Genomic DNA, 23,952 nt, shown 5'->3' on the forward strand with positions numbered 1-23,952 from the left:
ATTTGCAAGTGAGCTCTGAAATGCACGATATTTGTTACATGCATTAGCTATATTAATAATAATGCAACATTACAAATTATCCGAAATTGCAATTTATAGTCTTCCAACTCCTCCCTTTTGTTGTTCACACATGCGTGATGAGTACTGTTGCTTCAATGACGTTGTCCAGTCTGTAGTAGTCTGTGCACTGGGGCACTCCTAGCTGTGTACGCTCAAGCCCGGTAATTGCAATCAGCTCCGGGAAACCATGGCCGAACAGGCCCCGGGATCCTCCCGGTCGTCTCAGGATGACGGTAAGAATGTCTCTTGAAAAAACGACCAATGTTGGTAACCTAGAGGTATTGTTTGAAGGCCAGCGGCCTATACATCCACGGTCTCGCCCACTGTCATCACTGGGACTGGGTACTGCTGCTAATCCTCAGCCATCACGTCCACTGATTTCAAAGTATATCTACATCCACTTGTCGTACAGCAGCCTGGTGTGAGAAGTTATTTCGCATACATACTTGTTTGCCAACATGTTTAAAATGCAAGTAGCTGCTACGAGTGATCATTTGACTTTATTACACGTGATTGTGCACCCACTATGCATCGTTAGTTAGCTGGGTAGCTTGTTATAGCCCCTTTTGCTAGCTTGGTCTGCTGACCAAGAAGTAACGCAACTAGAAAACGTAGCTCGCAGCTAAGTAGCAACAATGGATGGATAGCTGTCATGGTGCTTAGTACTTTGACAGCGACAGAAATATCATGGAATCTTATCAGGCGCGCGGTTGTCTTTAGCATCAGAAATGGAGACCTAATATCTTATTTATTTAAATGATAACTGCGTGTGCGCTTGCAATTAGGGCTGCGTCTACAGCAGCGCTGGTTAACTGTTAGCTAACGTTAGCTGATTTACAGTCTGAAAACATACTAAATACTAATTTGGCACGAACTAACGTTATGATCCAGCTAGCTAGTATGTCATATTTCTGTCACGCGATTACGGGGCAGACATTCTTCGCATATCATATGCAATTAGAGGCTAACGTTAGCGATCAAAGGTAAGTTGCCGTTGAATTGTTTTGGTTTGGTTTTCATGCAGATTGTCAGAGTAACCGAGAAAGCAGGCTGTATAGAAAACGGGAGAAAGAAAGCCTATTAAACAATCAATGGTTTGTGCAAGAGTTTGCCTAGGACAATTTCATTAGATAACAACATCTGTGATGAGCCCAGACGTCTCCTTTGCTGAATTCAAGACAAAACCTAGGTCTTGATTCTCCGTCGCGGTAGAAAGCTAGCAGCTACAGCAATAAGATAAGATTGATAAGATATTTTTTTATACTAAGACTAGAAGACAGGTTAAAATCACTGTAGTAGGTGAACACGACCGGGTTTACAATGTATAACAGGCACAGTGCATTAAAAAGATATTTTTTGGAAAACTACAGGTGCATGCTTGCTGAAGCTTTGAGGTGAAGTATTAATGTAAACATTTCAAATTTATACAGGCAGGGATTATTTCTTGAAGAACTTTTCTTGAAATCAGAAGCCAGTTATTGGTTGACACAATTTCAGTCAATTTCCTTGACATTAGCCACAATCTATGGTTAAAATCAATGGTTAAACTGACTTTTGTGCAGTGTGTTTTGGAGAAGTATTAAGCTTTCTTGTTGCTTTAACCTGAATTTTCTCTTGTAGATGTTAAATCCACAGTACCATGCCCCAGCTTTTATTGTTTGCTCTGTATCACCTCAGGACATCAATTATTCAGATGATCTGGCCTTGCCTACTTGAAATCTAGTTGCTTACTGGACTACAACTAGTCTGTCTCAAAGGCTTTGTGTAATGGCATACTTTTTACTTTCTTCTCATTATGCAAGACACCACTACTTGTCATTGGAAATAGTCAGGGTTTTGTTTTCTTACTCGGGGACATCTGGACATGAAACTTCTGAACTTGTATGTTTGGCCTAATCCATTTTCCAGTCAAAGACTCAAACTACTGGGTATCTGGTAGACCCTTCAGTATGTCTTGGCTATTTCGGGGTGTTTGTAATGCTGGTGTGTGTTCTTGCAGGGGTTCTCCAGCAGCGAGTGACTGAGCTGGAACACGAGCGAGCTGAGATGCTCAAGCTTAAGCAGCAGCTGGAGATGGAGTTCAACCAGAAGCGAGCCAAGTTTAAGGAGCTCTATCTGTCCAAAGAAGGTGAAGGCCCATACTGCCCCGCTGGTTGCACAACAAGGAGCACTGTTACTTTTCTGTTTTGCAAATCTGTCAAAGAAAACCTCTCCCAACATATTTTGACTGGGATTCTAGGCTCTACATTTCAGGTTATTTTTTAGTGTTTCCTGTGAAAGTGTGTGTTGAGCTACTTTTTTGTAGCAGTCTTTGCAGTGGAGACTGCATGGTTGCAGAAACGACACAAACATGAAACAACATGTTCATGTGCACATGCACATGCATCCTCTGCCGGTCCTTCTGTGTCTCACCCTGGCGTCTGGTCCACTCCACAGAGGAGCTGAAGAGGCAGGCGTCCTCTCTGGAGACCGCACAGGCAGAGCTGCGGCAGGTCCAGACCCAGCTGGCCGAGGAGCGGGCGGAGATGGAGAACATCAAGGCTGTTGCCACGGTCTCCGAGAACACCAAGCAGGAGGCCATCGACCAAGTGAAGCAGCAGTGGCAGGACGAGGTGGCCTCACTGCAGGCCATTATGAAAGGTAAGAAAGGTCAGAAATAGCTATAGTAGTAAAATATGTTGTGAAATACTTAATCCTATTACTTAAATGACTGTGCAGTGTGTATATTAATGTAGATATTAGTGTGCAGGTACTGGTTGCAGTGAGTACACCTCCCTGTTGACATGTTAAGAGATGTGCTAGCAATTATGCTAGCACCCATGGGTTTCAGCCACCTTGTTAGCATGCCGGCTCAAGCCCAAGGCTGAGCTGTGTAGTCCACTCAACTTAGGTTACACATGCACTGTGTTCACGTTTTTTGTGGTTTGTTTGTTTTTTTAACCCTGGTCAACTGTTCCTTTCAGTTGTACCTCACTGGTGGAAAACTTAAGGGATAAGTCAAGTCAGTGCTTTATACAATTAAACATCGCCTGGAATTTGGTTTAGTGTAAGTCTCGGGACTGAAAACAGAACATCATCAGACAGCACAACATACACAACTCATACAGGACATACAGCTCTGGAGAAAATGAAGAGACCACAGCACATTTTTCTGATGTCATCCTACGCTTGCTGAGTGACATTCAAATGAGTTGACGGTCATATTCAGAATTAAGAGACCACTGCAATTTTGAATATGACTGTCAACTCCTTCGAATGTCACCAGTGTTTCCCATACATTAACTTATTTGTGGCGGCCCACCACAATATCAACATTGACCATCACACAATGATTTTCCTGTTGTACTGTTTAAATTGAATGGAATTCTTTCATTGTAGAGCTATGTGCACCTTTGCACAGACTCTCCTTGTTTCTCTCTGTCAAACCTACATGCATGTTTAAAGAAAACATTAGCTAAGACTGGCTAAATTGTGCTTAAATCTGGTTGGCATCATAACCCCGCTGCACTAATTTGTTAAAAACGTTTGCATCCAAGTTAATTCTGCAAACCTACCACCACAAATATAATTCAATTCTGTGGGAAACACTGGTCACTCAGAAACCACCGGATGACATCAGAAAAATATGCAGTGGTCTCTTCATTTCTTCCAGAGCTGTATACACAGAAGACAATACAGCAGTTCAGCACAGGTCTAAATGTAGATCTAGTCCACACAGCCACTTAGATAGTCTGGGGACAAAGCAGTGGCATGCGCGGACATTACAAGCCCTAATTTCATTGTTGGGTGGTGAGCAGAGTCGGGTGGCGCGCATAGTGTCTCGCTCTTGAACTAAATCAATCATGCAGAGTGTAACCATTGCACTGATCCAGCCATGTTTGAGTTTATGGTCTTGCTCATGGTACAGTATTAAATTGGCAAAATGACTTTGCCAAGTTATTAAGTTAGCTTCATTTCATGTGCAGCAGACTTTTTCTTGTTGCTTTGCCCATTGCCTGGTGCCAGTTGCCCATCAATGACATTAAGGCCCCTTAAGTGCCTGGTAAAGAACTGTGTGTGTGTGTGTGTGTGTGTGTGTGTGTGTGTGTGTGTGTGTGTGTGTGTGTGTGTGTGTGTGTGTGTGTGTGTGTGTGTGTGTGTGTGTGTGTGTGTGTGTGTGTGTGTGTGTGTGTGTGTGTGTGTGTGTGTGTGTGTGTGTGTGTGTGTGTGTGTGTGTGGGGTCACCTTGCGTAGACACGGTGCGGGACTACGAGATGCAGTTCCACCAGCGGCTGGAGCAGGAGCGTGCCCAGTGGGCACAATACCGCGAGACGACGGAGCGGGAGATGGCGGAGCTCAGGCGGCGGCTCTCCGAGGGCCAGGAGGAGGAGAACCTGGAGAACGACATGAAGAAGGTAGATAGAACCGCTCCTCGTTCATCACACGCATCAGGCCGTTGGTTTGTGGCACCTATGGGTAATTTGTGAAAGCTCCATCAAAGCTGACAGAGATAATGTTTTAGGTGTGTGAGCGAGGTTTGTGTGGACTTAAATCCGGGATCCTTAAACTGGCCTCTTTAGATGAGAAACTAGAGAACATTGCACTCGTGGGGGCAGGTGACACTGTGTCCCACACACCATCTGGCGAGTTGCCTTGGGCCCCAAGTTGTGGCATTTGCTGTTTGTATGACTGCGTCACGTGTCAACTTTTACTAAAGGGAACTGGAAAATGATGGGGGTTGAGTGCTCGAGATATCATACAATTAAGTTCTTCAGTCGTTGTCATGTGCTTTTTCGGTTGCTTGCACTGACACCGGGAGTTGTGGTACCAACTTGGTACTTTAGAGCAAGGTATGGGGGAGTGAGATGTGAGCGCACTACTCATTAAGAATATTTATTGGCTTTTCAAAAAATGACTCATGTCATTTTTTTCCTCTATTCAGTCAAATTTCACTTATTTTCCAAACAATATGTTGACATTTCAGGTCAAGTTGATGTACCCCATGTCTGATAGATGCTAAAGAGGTCATGTTGATGTTGAAGATGTATGCCATGTGTAGTTAGCCTTATACCATGTCTTACAAACGTGGGCTGATGATTATTTCTTGTAATGACTAGCACATTTTTGGCAGTTCTCTGTGTGTGTGGTATCAGTGTTGTGCCAGTTCACAGCTTTTCTGAACTAGTTCAAGTTCAGTTCATACATGCTCAAAGTGAACAGTTCACGTTCAAAGTTCACAATTTAAATTCTGAACTAGTTCAAAGTTCAGTTCATTTTACTTTTTTCGTGAGATATTCAAATAAATACTTTTTATTTACACTACGAGCTAGAAATCACTATACGTTCTTTGAAGCTGCTGATTGTAGACATTTGCTCATGACACTGCAATTGTGGGTTTCTTACCAGGTGATGAAACTTGCAGCAGTACAGACAAGGTAGACCAGTCTCCGTGCCATCACTTCCACTAGCCATTTTTAAAAAAAATTGCAGCACTTTCTCTCACTCTCATCATTGGTCTGTCTCTCTCTCTCGCTCCTCCAGCCCTCCGCGCTCTCGTCGTTGCCTGCTACGCGGCGTTGCTATGCCTACCCCGCTCTGCTGCAATTCATCACGGGTAACGTTGTGCGGAAGCCAGTATGCTATTCAACTATTCTCAGCCGGACACTACGTTGCCCGCAATGCATTGCGCGCACAATGTCAAAACCATTTCTGTCTGGCGATACATGATTTAAGCGGCACCAGCGAGAATACAGGAGGGAGGAACTTTCTCTCGTTGTGTTTCAAAAGAGAAAACAGATGTCACTCATTTACAGATGTCACTCATTTACAGTGATGTCTGCCGTTCATGACACATAATGTGAACTAATTCACGTTCAAGTTCTTTATTAAAAAATGTGTTGCGTTCAGTTCAACGTTCACGAAAAAATGAGCGTGTTCAATGAACGCGTTCTTTTGAACTCGTTCACGCACAACACTGTGTGGTATAAGTGACAATCCCACTAATCAAACTTTAACTGTTTCTTTGGCACAACTCTACCATACCTGTCCATTTGTGCAAGGGTATGATAAGATAAGAAGTCTAATACAATCTGATAAAATTGCAAGTGATGGTGCAGTAGTATGATAATGGAATAATCCAGCCTTGACCTGTTAGAGGACATTAACCTGGTCTTTTGGAGTAGTTTATGTGTTTAGAACATTTGGAATATTGCATTATGACTCAAAAGGCTAGAATGCTTTAGCTGACTTCTAGTGGATGGTCCGATTTAGTATTTTGTTCTCATGGCTTCTGGCCTGTTGTTCCTGTTGACGTAATGGTTTTGATCAGTTTTGAAGATGTGATTTGCTTGTTCAGTCGTCAGCAACCACTCGACAGCATCTAATCCACATACCCTCCATTCCTCTGATTATTGTCTCTGAAACTTTACAACCCTGAAAGACTAGAGGCCATGCGGCTGACCTCAGAATACCACTCCACAGTTTCACCTTCACAATGACCGACTTTTTGAAACATTTCTGCGTGGGCTTTATGAGTATAATAGTATAGTATATATACTCTTTTGATCCCGTGAGGGAAATTTGGTCTCTGCATTTATCCCAATCCGTGAATTAGTGAAACACACACAACACACAGTGAATACACAGTGAGGTGAAGCACACACTAATCCCGGCGCAGTGAGCTGCCTGCTACAACAGCGGCGCTCGGAGAGCAGTGAGGGGTTCGGTGCCTTGCTCAAGGGCACTTCAGCCATGCCTACTGGTCGGGGTTCGAACCGGCAACAGTCCGAAGCGCTAACCAGTAGGCCACGGCTGCCCCGTGAGAAACCTGTTGCTACAGGTCCCTGCCATTGCAGCAACAGTATGTAAAGACTGGCCTGCATTTCCCAAAAGCATCACTTCACCACCACTGTGGTTAGGTAACAGTGGAGAAAGGTTAACGTCCTGAAGAAGGCTTGATGCCAAAACGTGTCAAAGTGCTGTGTTTTTTAACAAGTAGATTTGCCCATTCAAATCAAGACATTTTAACCTGTTTTGCTTACAGAGGAGTGCCTTGGTATTTTTGAAGGATTTTGCTGAACAGTGGAGAAAGTGTTCAAAATGATAGTTTCTTCTGGTTTCTTCTGTCCTTTAATGGTGGTAGTTGCTGTTGGGAATGGCACGCCTGAGTTGCTGCTGAGTATGATGCGTTCACTGCACACACTGCGTATTCCTTGTGTACGCAGTGAATGGAGCAGTGCTGACGTTGTGACTCTGTCCTGTGTGTGTTTCCCCGAAGGCCCAGGAGGATGCTGAGAAGCTGCGCTCTGTCGTCATGCCGATGGAGCATGAAATAGCGGCTCTGAAGGCCAAGCTGACGACCTCTGAGGACCGCGTGAAGGAACTGGAGGCCTCCAAGGTATAAACAAACGAGTCACTCGAAAGAGATTGACCTCAAATTTTTACTGCAGGTGTCTGTCGCCAAGATCATAAGTGACGCACTCCGGATTTTTGAAGGGTTGTCAAAATGTCATCTATTTTGTTGTTTGTTGCTTGTCTTTGTAGGTGAAGGAACTGAATCATGTTCTGGAGGCAGAGAAGTCATGCCGTACTGACTTGGAGATGTATGTGGCAGTCCTCAACACACAGAAGACAGTACTCCAGGAGGATGCAGAGAAAATGCGCAAGGAACTCCACGAAGGTATTTCATTGTAACATGGAGTGTAGTATGTGCTAGTATTCCCAACTAACCAAGGGATATCCTGGTGAACCAGCACTGTATCAGTCAATGGCGTGCCAGTCATTGTTTTCCTGTAATTAATTTGTTAAACGCGAGGGCTATCACTGTGAATTGCTTTTGGTTTGGAACTTGAGCGCATGCCAGATGGCAGCCCATTGTAAAGTACCTGAGTGGTGAGCGAGCGAGTTCTCACTGCTGGCTGTTATGTCCGCTCCCTGCCAGTGTGTCACCTGTTGGAGATGGAGCGGCAGCAACACAATCAGCTAAAGCACACCTGGCAGCGTGCCAACGACCAGTTCCTGGAGTCCCAGCGGCTGCTGATGCGGGACATGCAGCGGATCGAGAGCGTGCTGACCTCAGAGCAGCTGAGGCAGGTGGAGGAGATAAAGAAGCGGGATCAGGTACTGACCTCAGATCAGATCCGATCTTGGGATTCCGGTCCACTAAATTTGCATGCATTCAAATGACTATAAACGGATCCAACGAAATTCTAAAAAAGTTTATGACCCATATCTTGCTTACCCCTCCCTTTGTCTATGTGAACCAGCTGTGTGACTTTGAAACTGCAAATTTGCATAAGATTTTTGTTCCACCCTGTCTGTTCTCCTTGATATGACCATAGATGGTTAGTAATAAGCAGGGCGGAGAGTATTTCAAATGGGTCTGCCTGTGTGCCCAATCACATAACTTGAAAACTACTGCTATAATTTACTTCCAAAATGTTAAGAAAGGTAGAAGTTCACCATATCTCGGTCCTCCTACATATTGTTTGTCATACGATAGCAGGATTCGTTGGAATTTGGTTTGACGTGCTGTATCATTCCTAGATGGAGCAAAGGTCTGCAGCTGCCTGACTTGCCCTTGTTTTTTTTTTTTTTAAAGTATATTTTTTTGGCCTTTTTATGCCTTTAATGACAGGACAGTGAAGAATGACAGGAAGCGAGTGGGAGAGAGAGTCTGGGTGGGATCCGGAAAGGACCATGGGGCGGGAATCGAACCCAGGTCGCCGTCGTACGGTGCAGGTGCCCCAGCCAGTCGCGCCACGGCCGGGGCCCCCTTGTTTGATTATGTTTCAAAAAAACCTTACATGCACTCCAGGCTACAGTTATAATTATGTATTGATCGCTATTGATCGACTGTCCAGGGTCAACAGAGAGAGTGCATCTCTACCATTCTGAGTGCCCTTTGCCAGCAGTGCTTTAGCGCTAACACAAAGCGAAGGCTATCTAAGTAGCATCTCACGCTGAGACAACAGCCTCACTCAGAGAGCTTGCTGGAGAAAAGACTGCATTTCCACACTGACCTTCCCTTCCCTTCACTTCACATTGGCTGTTGTCTCAAGTGCCCTTCTCCTAAAAGTGCAAATGCTTACGGTTGCATTGCCCACTCAGTGGTCATGCTTGGGTAGAGTCGTCAGGTCGTCGGGTAAATTCAATAAAAGCTAATTTCTGAAAATATTTGCCTCAGCACAGCATGGAAAAGTGTCTATGGTACACGATTTGTTAAGTCATCATTCTTTACTTTATACACATGCACAAGATGTACACAGAAAAATAAGATTCCAATCAAGAGTAATCAATAATCAATTATAATTATAGCCGGTAGTGTGTGTATAATGATTTTGTAAGCGTGACCAAAACAGCCAGATTGTTTGGGCAGGACAACTGACTTCTCCGTTTGAAGCCCCCAGAATTATACAAAGCAACTGATGTCTTTTTTCCCCTACAGTGATTTTTGTCTATGATGTTATGATTATATTTCTTCTTCAGGAGGACGACGAGAAGGACGAGAAGGAGAGAATCAGCCAGGCGAAGGACGAGGACGACGGGACAGAGCCTGCTGAAGCTGCTGAGGACTCCCTTATGGGCCTGTCTATAGATGAGGTAGGACTCCCTTATGGGCCTGTCTATAGATGAGGTAGGACTCCCTTATGGGTCTGTCTATAGTAGTGTTGTCACGATACCAAAATTAATGTTTCGATACCGATACCAAGTCAAGAATTGCCATTTCGATACTTCTTTGATACTTTTGAAAAAATGTATTTGATTTGGGGGCCCCACCACCTTGACATCATTATCAGTAATATTGGATATACTGTAGTGTGATCATTCACACCAGTGGCCATCCCAGATTCTGCTTGACTCTCCACACAAACACACATGGAAAATGATGGCTTATGTCATATATCATATATTCTGCATAATTACTAGTAAATATATTTAGCAATTTGAAAACTATTTTTAAACTATTACACTTAGGTGTATCTTTAATGTGGTGTGTAGGTCTAATTGAGTGCACATTGGTGATGCGTAGGTGTAATTGAGTGCCTGTCACTTTAAGAGTTACGTGAGAGTAATTGACCTTGTCTCACGGTTTTAGTATAGTGAATAAAAGTTGCGCATAAGGATATGTGGATGCAATTAATTATGTTTTGTATGTCATTAGATAAAATAAATGTTCAAAAAATGTACAAGTCGAAAAAAATCTTTCTGGCATCATAGAAGAGATAAGTGTCTTGCAATGTTCATTAATGATTTTAGCGAGCAATAATTGTCAAACGTGACCTGAGCTAGCGGGATAGTTAGCAAGGATCTCTCTTCAGATGTAAATGTATGCCATGGTTGCTTAGCCTATTTCTAAATTACATTGAACCCAAATAGTAGGCCTAAATGACCAAAATCCCACAGCCTAGGTAGGTTAGCAACACAAACTTGTGAGATGCAAGTGAGCAAATCAACTTGATATTAGCCTATTATTACACGGCTCTTCATAATGCTGAAGAATGCTCCATTCACTTGAATGGGTCTTCCCAACGTTCGGTGGTCTGCTAATTCTCAATAACAGATTAAAGTTGCTCATTTTAATACATTGTTATTTTAATATTATTACCAACAATAATTGGTCCAATAATTACTCATTTAAATGACTGAATAATTATTTGGTATTGACCTTTCCTTTTCCATAGGGTCAGCCCAACCACAGCATTCACAGCTCTTTGCACTCCTTGGACGCAGACACGCCTGGGCGTGCTCCGGGCAGCTCGGACCTGTATCAGGACGGCCTGCGGCGGGTTCAGTCCACCGACAGCCTGGGCTCGTCCGGCGGAGCGACGCTGCAGCAGCACTCGCACGGCCTGGGGGGCTACAACCACAAGGCAAAGTCGGCCAGCCAGCTGGACGAGTCCGACTTCGGGCCGCTGGTGGGCGCCGACTCCTCGGGCAACTTTGATGGCTTCGAGACGGCGTCGATTAGCTCCCTTCAGCCCTCCGCCGGTCACTTCCTGCTCACCAAGGACCAGGAGAAGGCCATCAAGGCCATGACGCCAGAGCAGGAAGAGACGGCGTCAATCCTGTCCAGCATCTCGCACGCGCCCGAGAACGCCTACCTGCCCCCGTCCGGCTACCGACTGGTCAGCGAGAGCGAGTGGAACTTGCTGCAGCAGGAGGTAGAACCCCTTTGAGGACAGTTTGTTATGTTGTTCATGTTCAGTGTAAAAATGAATTACTTTGATAGAAGCCAGTGTGGTTAAAAATGTAGTTCTCTAGTTAAACAGATGCGATGTGGGAATAAACATGATATGTGTAAATATGTAATATTATTAATATGTATTATGGTTGGCTAGGAGATGCAGGTTTTTGGTGGGTTGTAGAATGACATGTGTCAGCACTTACACAGTTTGGCCATGTTAGTCCTAGAAAAGTGGTTTGCCTCTTTGACTCCAATGCCAGTTGGGAATAATGGAAGTAGTGTCCTGTAGGAATTGACTAAATTCTTAGCGCTCTTGGGAATGTGATTCTGGTTTTCTCAAACTTATCCAAGTATCCATGAGCAGAAACTCAGATTTCCACCACTGACGTGTCTGTTGCCTGAACCTGTGTGTTGATTTCCACCTCTGACGTGTCTGTTGCCTGAACCTGTGTGTTGATTTCCACCTCTGACATGTCTGTTGCCTGAACCTGTGTGTTGATTTTTGACCTTCAGCTGAAGAACGCCGGGAGGAAGTTGGGCCGTCGGTGTGACATGTGCTCCAATTATGAGAAACAGCTGCAGGTCATCCAGGGTCAGGAGGCCGACACTCGCGATCAGGTCTGCCCAGTTACCTCCCTCCCCCCCATTTTGACAGCAACTGATCAAGACCCAATGATCTTACATGGTGGTGGCCTGATCAAAAAAAGTCACTCCCCACATTCAGAACATGCACTCATTCATTCATTGCATGGTGGATGCTACACATTGGTGTTGGCTAGTGAGGTTCCCCCTTCACTGTAAAGTGCTTTGGGTGCCTTGAAAAGTGCTATATAAATCCAATGTGTTGTGTATAGTGAATAACTACAGTATATGGGGTTTATTCACTATAACATGCACTATGTAGGGAAAGAGTGGATGTTCTGAACCCAGGAATTGTATTAAGCTCAGTTGTGTATGTGTATGTATATGTATATGTATAAAGTATACGTATATGTATTTAGTATATGTATATAGTATACGTATATGTATTTAGTGTGCTGTATCTCATTGTCGCTTGCTGACTGCAGGTGAAGAAGCTACAGAGCATGCTGCGGCAGGCCAACGACCACCTGGAGAGGACGATGAATGAGAAACAGGAAGTGGAGAAGTCGATGAAGCAGGGCAACGAGGAAACAGCTGCCAAGGTGTGTGTCACCGTTCAGGGGCTTCTCCAAAAGAAATGACTGTGCTCAGTCACCGTGACAACGTTTTGGCAAGCTCATAAAGAATGCAAAGCTCTTGTTTGTAGTGTAGCGGAGATGATGCCAGCTACTTGCTCTCTAATCAGTCACTCACTAAACCCTGCCCCCCTTGGCAACTTATTTAATACTAAGCCTTAACTTCTCGTGTGTGTGTGTGTGTGTGTGTGTGTGTGTGTGTGTGTGTGTGTGTGTGTGTGTGTGTGTGTGTGTGTGTGTGTGTGTGTGTGTGTGTGTGTGTGTGTGTGTGTGTGTGTGTGTGTGTGTGTGTGTGTGTGTGTGTGTGTGTTTCTGTCAGATATCTGCTCTGAACCAGAAGGTGCAGGAGTCGGAGGTGCTGCTGGACGGTCTGCAGCAGGCCTTCGGTCAGGCCAAGAGGAGCACCCAGGAGCAGATGGTGAGTCCCCACACACTTGGCCCTTCTGCCCCTCATCAGCGCTTGGCTTCTGTCTGTCTGTGGCCCAGGTGTGGTCAGAGATTTGTTCACTTCTTCAAACTGTAGTGTCTCAGTGTGGTCATGCCTGGTGAATATGCCTTTGATGATTGTGGTCCACTTCCCAAGTGGGGAAATGTAGAAGACATCTGTCACCGAATGGAAGCTTATTTTATACTACAGTGGATGAGAGGCCTGCGAGTCATATTTAAAAATATATATAAATATATTTTAATTCCAAATGACATGGCTCTTGGCTCTGTGCAATGCCATGCTTGTCAATCTGCTACCGTGTACAATGCCTCAGCAACACTTATTATCATGTCACATTTCTACAAATGGTTCCTAGATGATTTTTCCATCCTAGCAAAAAACAGTGTGTTCTGTTTTTGCGTTTTTCTTCATTTTCCGTTAGTCTGCATGTCACCCTAGCCTTGATTGGTTTGGGCTTTGTGAAATGTCTGTGGGTCTGTGTGTGTGTATACTGTGTGTGTTTGTTTTGTGCGTGTGTGTGTGCGTACAGTATATATGTGTGTTTGTGTGCGTGTGTTTGTGTGCGTGTGTGTGTGCGTACAGTATATATGTGTGTGTGTATACTGTGTGTGTTTGTTTTGTGCGTGTGTGTGTGCGTACAGTATATATGTGTGTTTGTGTGCGTGTGTTTGTGTGCGTGTGTGTGTGCGTACAGTATATATGTGTGTGTGTATACTGTGTGTGTTTGTTTTGTGCGTGTGTGTGTGCGTACAGTATATATGTGTGTGTGTATACTGTATGTGTTTGTTTTGTGCGTGTGTGTGTGCGTACAGTATATATGTGTGTGTGTATACTGTATGTGTTTGTTTTGTGCGTGTGTGTGTGCGTACAGTATATATGTGTGTGTGTATACTGTATGTGTTTGTTTTGTGCGTGTGTGTGTGCGTACAGTATATATGTGTGTGTGTATACTGTATGTGTTTGTTTTGTGCGTGTGTGTGTGCGTACAGTATATATGTGTGTGTGTATACTGTATGTGTTTGTTTTGTGCGTGTGTGTGTGCGTACAGTATATATGTGTGTGTGTATACTGTATGTGTTTGTTTTGTGCGTGTGTGTGTGCGTACAGTATATATGTGTGTGTGTATACTGTATGTGTTTGTTTTGTGCGTGTGTGTGTGCGTACAGTATATATGTGTGTGTGTATACTGTATGTGTTTGTTTTGTGCGTGTGTGTGTGCGTACAGTATATATGTGTGTGTGTATACTGTATGTGTTTGTTTTGTGCGTGTGTGTGTGCGTACAGTATATATGTGTGTTTGTGTGCGTGTGTTTGTTTTGTGCGTGTGTGTGTGCGTACAGTATATATGTGTGTGTGTATACTGTATGTGTTTGTTTTGTGCGTGTGTGTGTGCGTACAGTATATATGTGTGTGTGTATACTGTATGTGTTTGTTTTGTGCGTGTGTGTGTGCGTACAGTATATATGTGTGTGTGTATACTGTATGTGTTTGTTTTGTGCGTGTGTGTGTGCGTACAGTATATATGTGTGTTTGTGTGCGTGTGTTTGTTTTGTGCGTGTGTGTGTGCGTACAGTATATATGTGTGTTTGTGTGCGTGTGTTTGTGTGCGTGTGTGTGTGCGTACAGTATATATGTGTGTTTGTGTGCGTGTGTTTGTGTGCGTGTGTGTGTGCGTACAGTATATATGTGTGTTTGTGTGCGTGTGTTTGTGTGCGTGTGTGTGTGCGTACAGTATATATGTGTGTTTGTGTGCGTGTGTTTGTGTGCGTGTGTGTGTGCGTACAGTATATATGTGTGTTTGTGTGCGTGTGTTTGTGTGCGTGTGTGTGTGCGTACAGTATATATGTGTGTTTGTGTGCGTGTGTTTGTGTGCGTGTGTGTGTGCGTACAGTATATATGTGTGTTTGTGTGCGTGTGTTTGTGTGCGTGTGTGTGTGCGTACAGTATATATGTGTGTTTGTGTGCGTGTGTTTGTGTGCGTGTGTGTGTGCGTACAGTATATATGTGTGTTTGTGTGCGTGTGTGTGTGTGCGTACAGTATATATGTGTGTTTGTGTGCGTGTGTTTGTGTGCGACGAGGCTCTGACGCTGCTGGGTCTCCACACACACAGGCCGTGCTGATGCGCTCCAGGGAGCAGGTGGCCGAGGAGCTGAGCCGGCTGCAGAGGGACAACGAGAGCCTGCAGGGCAAACACCGGCTCCACCTGGCCCTGCAGCAGCAGCAGGACTTCCAGCTGCCCACCACCACCGAGGTCTGACCCCACAACCCACTCCTCTACGCCCCCACACCTTTATTTCCCCCGTAATTAACGCTTGGGACATGTGTGCTGGTTGTATGTATTTTCTGTAGTTTTATATTTTTCAGTAAGGGTAGTAAAATCTAGTAATCTAGTAGTGGGTGTCGTAGAGTAATAAAAATGAAAGAAGAGGTCAGGTCTGTTGTGGAATCAACTTTGGTACTTTAGTGCCGCAGGATGTTAGGTGAGTCACTGAATCAGCAGGTAGGCACTAGTGGCGGTCAGTCATGCCTGTAGGGTGTATCACCCACCTCCAGTGAATTATACTGAGCTAATTTGGGATAATGGTGTCAGACTGGGGTATTGCACACACAGAGTACAGAAGAGAATAGAAGCGTAGTATCTAACTCTGGAGTAGACGGGGTTGGCGTGTTCCTTTAATGAGGTGCGTATGTATGTAACTCTGGAGTAGACGGGGTTGGCGTGTTCCTTTAATGCCTTTTTCCTGTGTGTCCTTCCACTGAAGATGAATGATTCAACCCAACGACTCGGTTTGATCAATCGCGTCCACTTAGTGGGTCATGAGGGTGTTTTCGCAGCTCGCTTTGAAAGAGGAACTGGAAGTGGAAAATGTTCGTGGACTAACTTTGAACCTGTGTGTTGCCCAAGAATGGCATTAAATTGAATCTGAGTTTCCTGAGTATTCACTCTGATGCATGAGAAAACAGAGAAATAAATAGCTACTTCAACTCTTCATTTCTACTTTGTGGTTCACATTGTCTGTAGTGTATGACCGGGTCTGGTTCCAATGCTTCAGTGTTGCTTGGGTATGTCGTATTGGAAGGCTGAATTCTAATCTTTTGTAGAGCTCACATTTTATGGTATATACAGTATATTTAAGTGGCAGTATGCTGTGCAATAGTGTCCTTTAAGACCATAGTGCTAGTACAGTGGATAGCCATTGTTGCCTTCCTAGCAATAGATCAGGGGTCATTTCCTGACCAAAGCAGGTCATCAATTTGTACAGAAGCGTCTGTTCAATGTTTGACCTTTACCGTTCCACGGCGGTTTGATATGTGAGAGCTCGTGAGTGTGTGTATGAAATGTGACCACCCTCATTCTCTACCGGTCCTTTCAACCTGAACACACTCAACGCTCAAGTGTGTCTTTCACTCTCAAATGGCCTCTTCACTTGGAGTCTGTGTGCTGCGGCTACACTGCTGTCTGTTGCTCTGGTGACGTGTGACAATGCCTTTCATTTGAGTGGCAGGGCCATAGCAAGTCATCTGTGTGTCAATCTGTTACCTTATGCTGATGATACCCAAGGCTGCGTTTTGAGCAATTGCCGGCTAGTGTTCCTATTGTTGTTCTGTCACATTCCCATTGATATTGACCAACATCAGTGTCATCAGTAGGCATTTTCATAATCATCCAATCAGAACACATGGAACTGGTTATGTGGTTGCCCAGCAACATTGCTCAAAAAGTTGCCCCACCCTAATTCTGACAGTTTGCAACAGTACTGATGTTTGTGTTAGATAGATAGGCAGATCTAGTGTTGATGCAAGAGTCGGTCTCTCCCAGCATTGACTGCCTTTTGTTGCCTGGTGCACAGCTCTATATGTTAGTCCTGGGTACTGGATCTGACATTACTGTATAGTCATCATGGTCGTGGTCTCCTTTTTATGGAAGTGGATTCCTCCTTCAGGTTGTGATCTGCAGTTTAGAGTTGTTCAGTGTTCGAGTTGTTGATGCTTAGTGTCTCTCTTGCTCGATTGACTAGTTGCATGAAAGGCTCTTAGTGAGCTTGTTTGTTTCCTGTGGAGCCAGGTGTGTTTGAACCTGCCGCTGTTCTGAATGTAATTAGTGTCTACACGGACCCGGTTGGGTGTGGCACCTAGAGAATCAGCACGTTACGATAAAGAAGGACGTATAGACACTAATTACATTCAGAATAGCGGCAGGTTCAAACACACCTGGCTCCACAGGAAACAAACGAGCTCACCGAGAGCCTTTCGTGCAACTACTCCATTGGTGTCCACTCACACAGTCACTGTTAGTGATTGATACTAGCCTCACGCACCCCACCCACCCACTGTAGGAACTCCAGTCACTGGTGTTGCAGTACCGGGAGGACATAGTTTCCGTGCGCACGGCGGCGGAGCACCTGGAGGAGAAGCTGAAGGCGGAGATCCTCTTCCTGAAGGAGCAGATCCAGGCGGAGCAGTGCCTGAAGGAGAACCTGGAGGACACCCTGCAGCTGGAGATCGAGGGATGCAAGGAGGAGATCGGTGAGGACTCCCGCTGGTGCCCCCCCCCCCACCCCCACCCAACCCTCAGGCGTGTGTACGTGTGCGTGTGCGTGCAAGGCTTCTTCTGCACACATACTTAACAAAACCTGAAAATTAGTTACATGTAATTGGAACAACAACACACCCATAATGTAGGGAAGTCTGCAACCATTCTTAACTCATTGAATGCCAAGCTTTTTTCGGAAGCTTTGTCCTAGAGTGCCAGCAATCTAGACCATTGTTGATGATTTTTGTACAGCCACAGCATATTCTATGTTATAGCTATGAACACATACAATGGCTCGTTTGAAAGGTGAGACTTTAAGCTCGCAGAGGGTGCAAACCGTGTATTTCTACACGCCTCTGTTCCTGAGAAATCTAAACAGTGGCTAGTTTTCATCAAAATCGCTGTTTTTTTTTCTAGAAATGGAGATATAACGTCTTTCATGAAATATGAAGTGTTGCCTGTAAACTTTCCGGGAAGTGATCAGCGAGACCTGGCGAGACTGCCACCTAGTGATAGACCCAGAAAAATGGCCTGGTTTTAAGATGACGTGCATGCGTCACTGATTCGACCCAAAGCGGCAACCGAGTTATGATAAAATGTCCAGATAAAATGTCCAGATTGTGCGTTTTCATGAGTTTTCGATTGTCATATATGTCATTTCCATTCATCACAGAGTTCCCAAAATCACATATAAGGTGTGTTAGAGTGTCTAGTTTCGTAATTAAAAAAAAAGCTAAAAACGTAATATTACGTTTTTGGCACTCAATGAGTTAAGTTGGGTGACCACAATCATCAGTTTAAGAAATTCTGCTAGCATTCCGATCTTATCTCTTTGGTCATGGGACGAGGGTTCTAATTTTTCTCATTTTTATGCACTTGCTATGAGCTTCCAGCATGTATACGCGTGTACAGGGTGGGGTGTGCAATTAATACACATAGGACATCCTGCTGCTTAGGCAGCCACTCTGCACTGGAGAGATCAATAAGTGCAGTGTGCAGGAGTGCGGGCGCTTTGTGTGCTGAGGGTGGGGATTGGGAGAGCTGTCATCGCTGAGCGCGCTCAGTGCCGCCGGATTAGCAGACAGAGTTGTCCAGGTGCATGGGGAATATTCTGAATGCAGTCCTGACTGATTCTGCTAGTCTGCCAGCTTAAAGCCTTTTTCTGTTGCATCCTCACAAAACAACTCTTTCTTTCTCCCCCCCCCCTCCTCCGCCTCTTCTTTTTCTCCTCTGTTGGGGACTTGTTCAGACATCTTGGAAGGTATGAAACATCCTGACGGATTTAGGATGTGTGTTTGTGTTTGTGTGTGTGTGTGTGTATGTGTGCCTTCCGCAGAGTAGCACACGCTCACGCTCTTACTAGTCACTGTTTGCGCTCCACTTTTGGATGGATACCACATCATTTGCAAACACTGCTGACACACACACGCACACACACTCTGTTAGTCTGCTTGTGTGAGCATTCGTTGCGATTATATTGTGCCAATTTGAAGCATTGTGACGATCACATTTTTGTCATAGCTTTTGACTCGCCATGTTCCATCAGCTACTGACAAATTAGATTGTGTCCATGTCTGTCCTCCCCCGTCCACCTGCAGCGTTGCCTTTGTGTGTAGCACGTGTTCCACACTAATGTGAGTCACACTAATGATTTGTGTCACTACACAGCTATGAGTAGTAACTGATGATGATTATTATGGTACTGACTGATTAATAACTCATTTGCATAACAGAAGTGGTTGCTATGCATCAGATTACTAACTATACTGTGACTCACTGTGGCGTAATCATTCTAAATGCAATCATCTCTGTCTGTTTATGAGTGTGAGTATGAGTATGGTCTCCCCTGTAGTGACCAAGATGACCGCTGAGAATAAATGATTGATTCTCACGGTAAATGAGGCACTATCTGCTCCATCTTCACGGCTGCATGTGAGCGCCGACGTCTCTGTAATGATGGTGTGTTTGTGCTTATTCCCCGTCAGCCTCATTCTCCAGTCTGAAGACGGAGCTGGAGCGCGTGAAGGCGGAGAGAGAGCAGGTACAGTTGGCCCAGAAGTCTCTCTGAAGTGTGTTGTTGTGGGAGGGTGTTGTGGAGCTTGTTGCTAGCAGCACTCAAAACATGAATTAGGTAACACGGCTCACGGATGGCGGTGAGATAATCTTGTAGTAGCGTGACGCGTCGCTTGTTTTTACACAGTGGTGCTTTTGTGCTGTGCGGAAATGCTAATACGGGGCTTGGGTTTGTTCGTGGTGGTGATGTTCTGACAGATTTAGGTTCAGTTTTTAATGCTTTAGAGTGTTTAGAAAGTGTTTCCGAGTGTTGGGAACAGTGTTTTCTAAGCTGATCTGGGATCTGTTGTGCACAGCTGGAGAAGAGCCTGGCGGAGAAGACGAAGGCGCTGGAGATGGTGGAGGGCCTGAGGAGCAGCATGGAGGAGCAGCTCAAGGAGGCCCTGACCAGCAGGGTCAGTCAGCCGCAGCTCCCGTGACTGGAGTCATTAAGCTCCCTTGTTTTACACAGCGCATGCATAGATACGCTGTCTCAGTGGACTTTGGACTCTGTCTGCATGCGCTGTAGATGCAGCGTGCAACCCATCACATGATGTTTTCCCTCTCACAATACCTCATCCTGAGTGTTTTTTTTTGTGTGCGTGTGTGTTTGTTTGTGTGTTTGTGTGTGTGCATATGTGTGTGTGTGTGTGTGTGTGTGTGTGTGTGTGTGTGTGTGTGTGTGTGTGTGTGTGTGTGTGTGTGTGTGTGTGTGTGTGTGTGTGTGTGTGTGTGTGTGTGTGTGTGTGTGTGTGTGTGTGTGTGTGTGTGTGTGTGTGTGTGTGTGTGTGTGTGTGTGTGTGTGTGTGTGTGTGTGTGTGTGTGTGTGTGTGTGTGTGTGTGTTCATATGCATATATATGTGTGTGTGTGTCTGTGGGAATATGCATATATATGTGTGTGTGTGTGTGTAGACGGCGCTGGAGAGCCAGGCGCTGGATGAGAAGGATAAGGCACAGCGGCTGCAGACGGAGCTGGATGTCAGTGAGCAGGTGCAGAGGGACTTTGTGAAGCTGTCCCAAACTCTGCAGGTAAATGCTTTCACAGGGCACAACAAATCAGCTTAGAGTAGGGATGGGAGACTTTTCTTTTTTTCCCCTTCATATTTTGTTATGATAATGTTTCATAAATTTCTCCTAAGTCCTATCCCTAGCTTATCAAATAATTAAATCAGGAATGAGAGATATGATGTCACATAAACATGTTTGCTCATGATGATCATATTGATCTGTTTGCTCTTTAATTTGAATGAGCTGAAGGAAACAAGTGGACACTAAAGTTGGACCGCTCTGTTTCAGGTGCAGTTAGAACGCATCCGACAGGCCGACTCCTTGGACCGCATCAAAGCCATCCTGAACGACACCAACCTGACAGACATCAGCCAGCTCCCGGAAACATGATGACCCCCCCCCCCCCCCCACCCCCTCTTCCATCTCCCAGTCGTCCCTGCAGTGACCCCCCTCCCCACCTCTCTCCCTCTCTCTTTCTTTCTTTCTTTCTCTCTCTCTCTCTCTCTCTCCCTCCCTCTCTCTGACAGGCCGCCTCCTTACCACTGTGTCCGCACCACCAGGGCCTCTCTGACAGGGGGGCATGAGGCTGCTACCCTCCACCCTCCTTTTTTTAACAAAATAAAAACAAACAATAATAATAATAATAACAACAACAAAAATCACTATCCTCTGTGAACAACTTGTGAGAGAAATGAAAGGACAAAAAAAAGAAGTAATGCCTTCAGAGGGGGAGGACAAGATGAAAAGTAAACCCATGGATGGTGTCGGATGACGGAGAAGAAACGCTCCTGTACAACACTACTGTTCGACTAGATGGTGACTTGGTGGATGTAAATAGACAGTCTGTGGAGAGGGGTGGACCTGATGGAGGTTCTGCCTCTTGGGAACCCTCTGCTAAGTTCTGCCCCAAGATGTGAGAGTTGTGTTTCTGTTTTTTTTTTTTTTTTTTTTTAATCATTGCACTTCTAAATGATGGCGACTTCTCATTTAGCTAATGGTAACACACAGGGCCACCACATTCCCCCCACCCACCACCATTTTGCACCTCCTGATAGCAAGCAAGCAAATGCCACCTGGCTGATCCCATTCTCTCCATATGTCTGTGATGTGATGGTTCTCTCTTGGTTGGCTTTGGCCCAGCTTCTCACGCTCACTCCCCTCGCCAGGCACACTCGGCCTGAATGAAGGAGACGCACTGTTAAGTGTTTGTACATACGGTGTAAACAGAATATATATTGCATCAATTAAGTTAATGAATGAATGAAAGAATAAATGAATCAGTGAGTGAACGAGTGACTTAATGAGTGAGTGAATGAACAAATTAATTAATGAATGCATTGTTGAGGTATGTGGTTCTCCATACGCCGTCCTTGAAATCCAGTGATGGATCAGTCTGTCATGTCATCGACAGTCATGCTGCCCTGTCTTAGTAGTTTCTCTTGCTATTTGGCTCCCAGTCCATATGGGATCCATAGACTCTCTCTATCTCTCTTTCACAGTGCCACTTTGGGCTTTTCATAAACCATACACCCATAGGGGAAATGATTTGACATCTTTATTATGTTTTACATTTTCTTTTCTTAAACCTGTTTACAGTATTTTACAGTTGTTGGGTTGCTAAAACCTTTATGTTGCTGATGAATACTTCCTAGGATGTCTTGGACGTTTTGCAGTTACCGCTTTTGGCATATTTGATTTTGAAATGAAAAACCAGCAAGCCAGTTGTCTGGGTTGTAGCACTAATGGCTAAAGCATGCCACCTGCCATGAACGCAGTTCTTTCATGTTCAACATGCAGGTGCAAAGGCCTATCGATGAATGCGTTCAGCATGTGAAAAAAAAAAAACTATCAAAAGTACACTATTTTCTGGGTTTTGCTTTCTGTAGGTAACATCACAGCCCCCTGTCAGGTTGAAAAAGCACTAAAAGCAGTGTGTGTGTGAGTGTAAATGTGTATATGCCCCCATGCATATGGATGTACATTTGTGTGTTTTTCTGTGTGTTTTGGAACTAACTCTTGTGCTCCATGCCATGCAGTGCTGAGTGATTTTGTGGAAGTGAAATCACAGACAGTTGTGGCACAGGATGCCTTCTCAACACAGTGAGTGTCTATAGTGTTCGTGGGCAAGTGCATAGACTCAAAATGCAGACTCATGCTTAGAGAGAGAGAGACAGTATTGGACTTGTTTTGTTTGTGTAAGGGCTATGTAATAATGCTTCACTGATGATTGGCATAGCTGCTGATCTTGACAGACACTACTTTAAGCCCAAGCACAGTGGGTGTGAAGGAGAGATCTCACTATTCTACTGGCTGGTTGATGATGAGAAATTTCAGAGTTTGCTGCAGTGTGGGTTTGGAGAACTGCACTTGAGAGTCTGTCTGATTAGGGTGTCTACCCCCCCCCCCCCCCCCCGTTTCCTCTAGAGGAAATTTGTCAGACGTGACTGCATGATTCATGTTTTTTCCAAGTCTATAAAAGTCTGTTTGGGAAATCAGTTTAATGCTGTGCTACTGATCCTCTTCCAAATATACAGACACATGCTTTTTAATGCAGTGTACAAATCCAGATTCTTCTTCGTATTCCTGTAAAAGATTCATGTAATTCCCCTTTGTAACATTGAAACAGGAAGTTGTACTATGACAATGTCATTTAATGACTTTGCTGTTACCACTGTTTTCTGTTTAATATTTTAACCTTTGACATTTGACACTGGTTTACAAAGTGATTTTACTCTATTTTCAGGTGTCAACATTGACCTGAATCTGCTGCTTGGTAGCGCTTTAATTGGCCTGTGAAATAAATGAATCCAGATATCACTGAAGTGAATCGTATTGGGAGAATGTAAAGAGCTGTAAAACAAAGCTCTCGTTTGAAGATTAAACAATATGACTGCTGCTGCTGAAGTTGTGCAGAAAGACCCTTGTTCTTCTCGCTTGCGCTTGGGGCAGGACTTAATCCGTGCCGTGGAACATGTTGTGATGTCTCTCAGGTCGTGTTTGTCTTGATTTTGGCTTCTTCCGATCGCTCGCTGTCTTGCCAGACATGCACACTTGCTGCCTCTGTGCACACAGAGTTTGGTAAAAAAAATGTATTGCTTCAGCTTGGCTTTCAGAGAATAGGATTTCCTCAAAGGTCTCTGCTTCTGCATTTTGTTTGCTTTGGTTTTTCAGTTGTGCAACATCATTCTTAGGAATGATGCCCATATGTCTTGTCTACATTTTCATTCAGCATTTCTATGAATATTAGACCTCCGCACACAAAGCCTTGTAGAAGAACCCACTGCTAAGCAGTCTGAGGCAGGACCCCTGTGGTTAAGATTGCTGGGTGTAGGGTTTCAAAAGAAAATCCATATCTGGGAACTGGATACCAACATCTCATTTGGGACAAATAAGCTTTTTTGTACCTTTCAGCAGTGTAAACCAGTAACCCAGTGGCATTTCACTTTAGTGTGTGTGTGATGTATCCAA

The 23,952-nt window shown here is 44.6% G+C and overlaps 1 protein-coding gene across 3 annotated transcripts; it reads left to right on the forward strand.

Annotated features, from left to right (window-relative positions):
- Window positions 1-178: 178 nt before the first annotated feature.
- Window positions 179-20,892, forward strand: rabep1 (rabaptin, RAB GTPase binding effector protein 1). Of its 3 annotated transcripts, none has more exons than XM_076275319.1 (18): window positions 179-293; window positions 2,060-2,188; window positions 2,497-2,700; window positions 4,294-4,454; window positions 7,316-7,435; window positions 7,582-7,717; window positions 7,979-8,157; window positions 9,526-9,639; window positions 10,722-11,201; window positions 11,738-11,842; window positions 12,292-12,408; window positions 12,761-12,859; window positions 15,001-15,141; window positions 17,228-17,417; window positions 19,410-19,465; window positions 19,794-19,892; window positions 20,389-20,505; window positions 20,773-20,892. In XM_076275319.1, exons 1-18 carry the CDS (start codon window positions 248-250, stop codon window positions 20,872-20,874), a joined length of 2,595 nt encoding a protein of 864 aa, XP_076131434.1. In that variant the 5' UTR covers window positions 179-247; the 3' UTR covers window positions 20,875-20,892. The 3 variants fall into 3 exon arrangements, with proteins under 3 accessions (XP_076131434.1, XP_076131436.1, XP_076131435.1); XM_076275320.1 differs by lacking the exon at window positions 179-293 and adding an exon at window positions 640-1,043; XM_076275321.1 differs by lacking the exons at window positions 19,410-19,465; window positions 19,794-19,892; window positions 20,389-20,505; window positions 20,773-20,892 and adding an exon at window positions 18,674-19,399.
- The last annotated feature ends 3,060 nt before the right edge of the window (window positions 20,893-23,952 follow it).

Source organism: Alosa pseudoharengus, unplaced genomic scaffold (assembly GCF_046254945.1).
Source record: "Alosa pseudoharengus isolate Yale_2024_CS ecotype anadromous, Long Island Sound unplaced genomic scaffold, YU_APseudo_1.1 YU_APseudo_1.1_scf_8, whole genome shotgun sequence".
NCBI lineage: Eukaryota > Metazoa > Chordata > Actinopteri > Clupeiformes > Clupeidae > Alosa > Alosa pseudoharengus.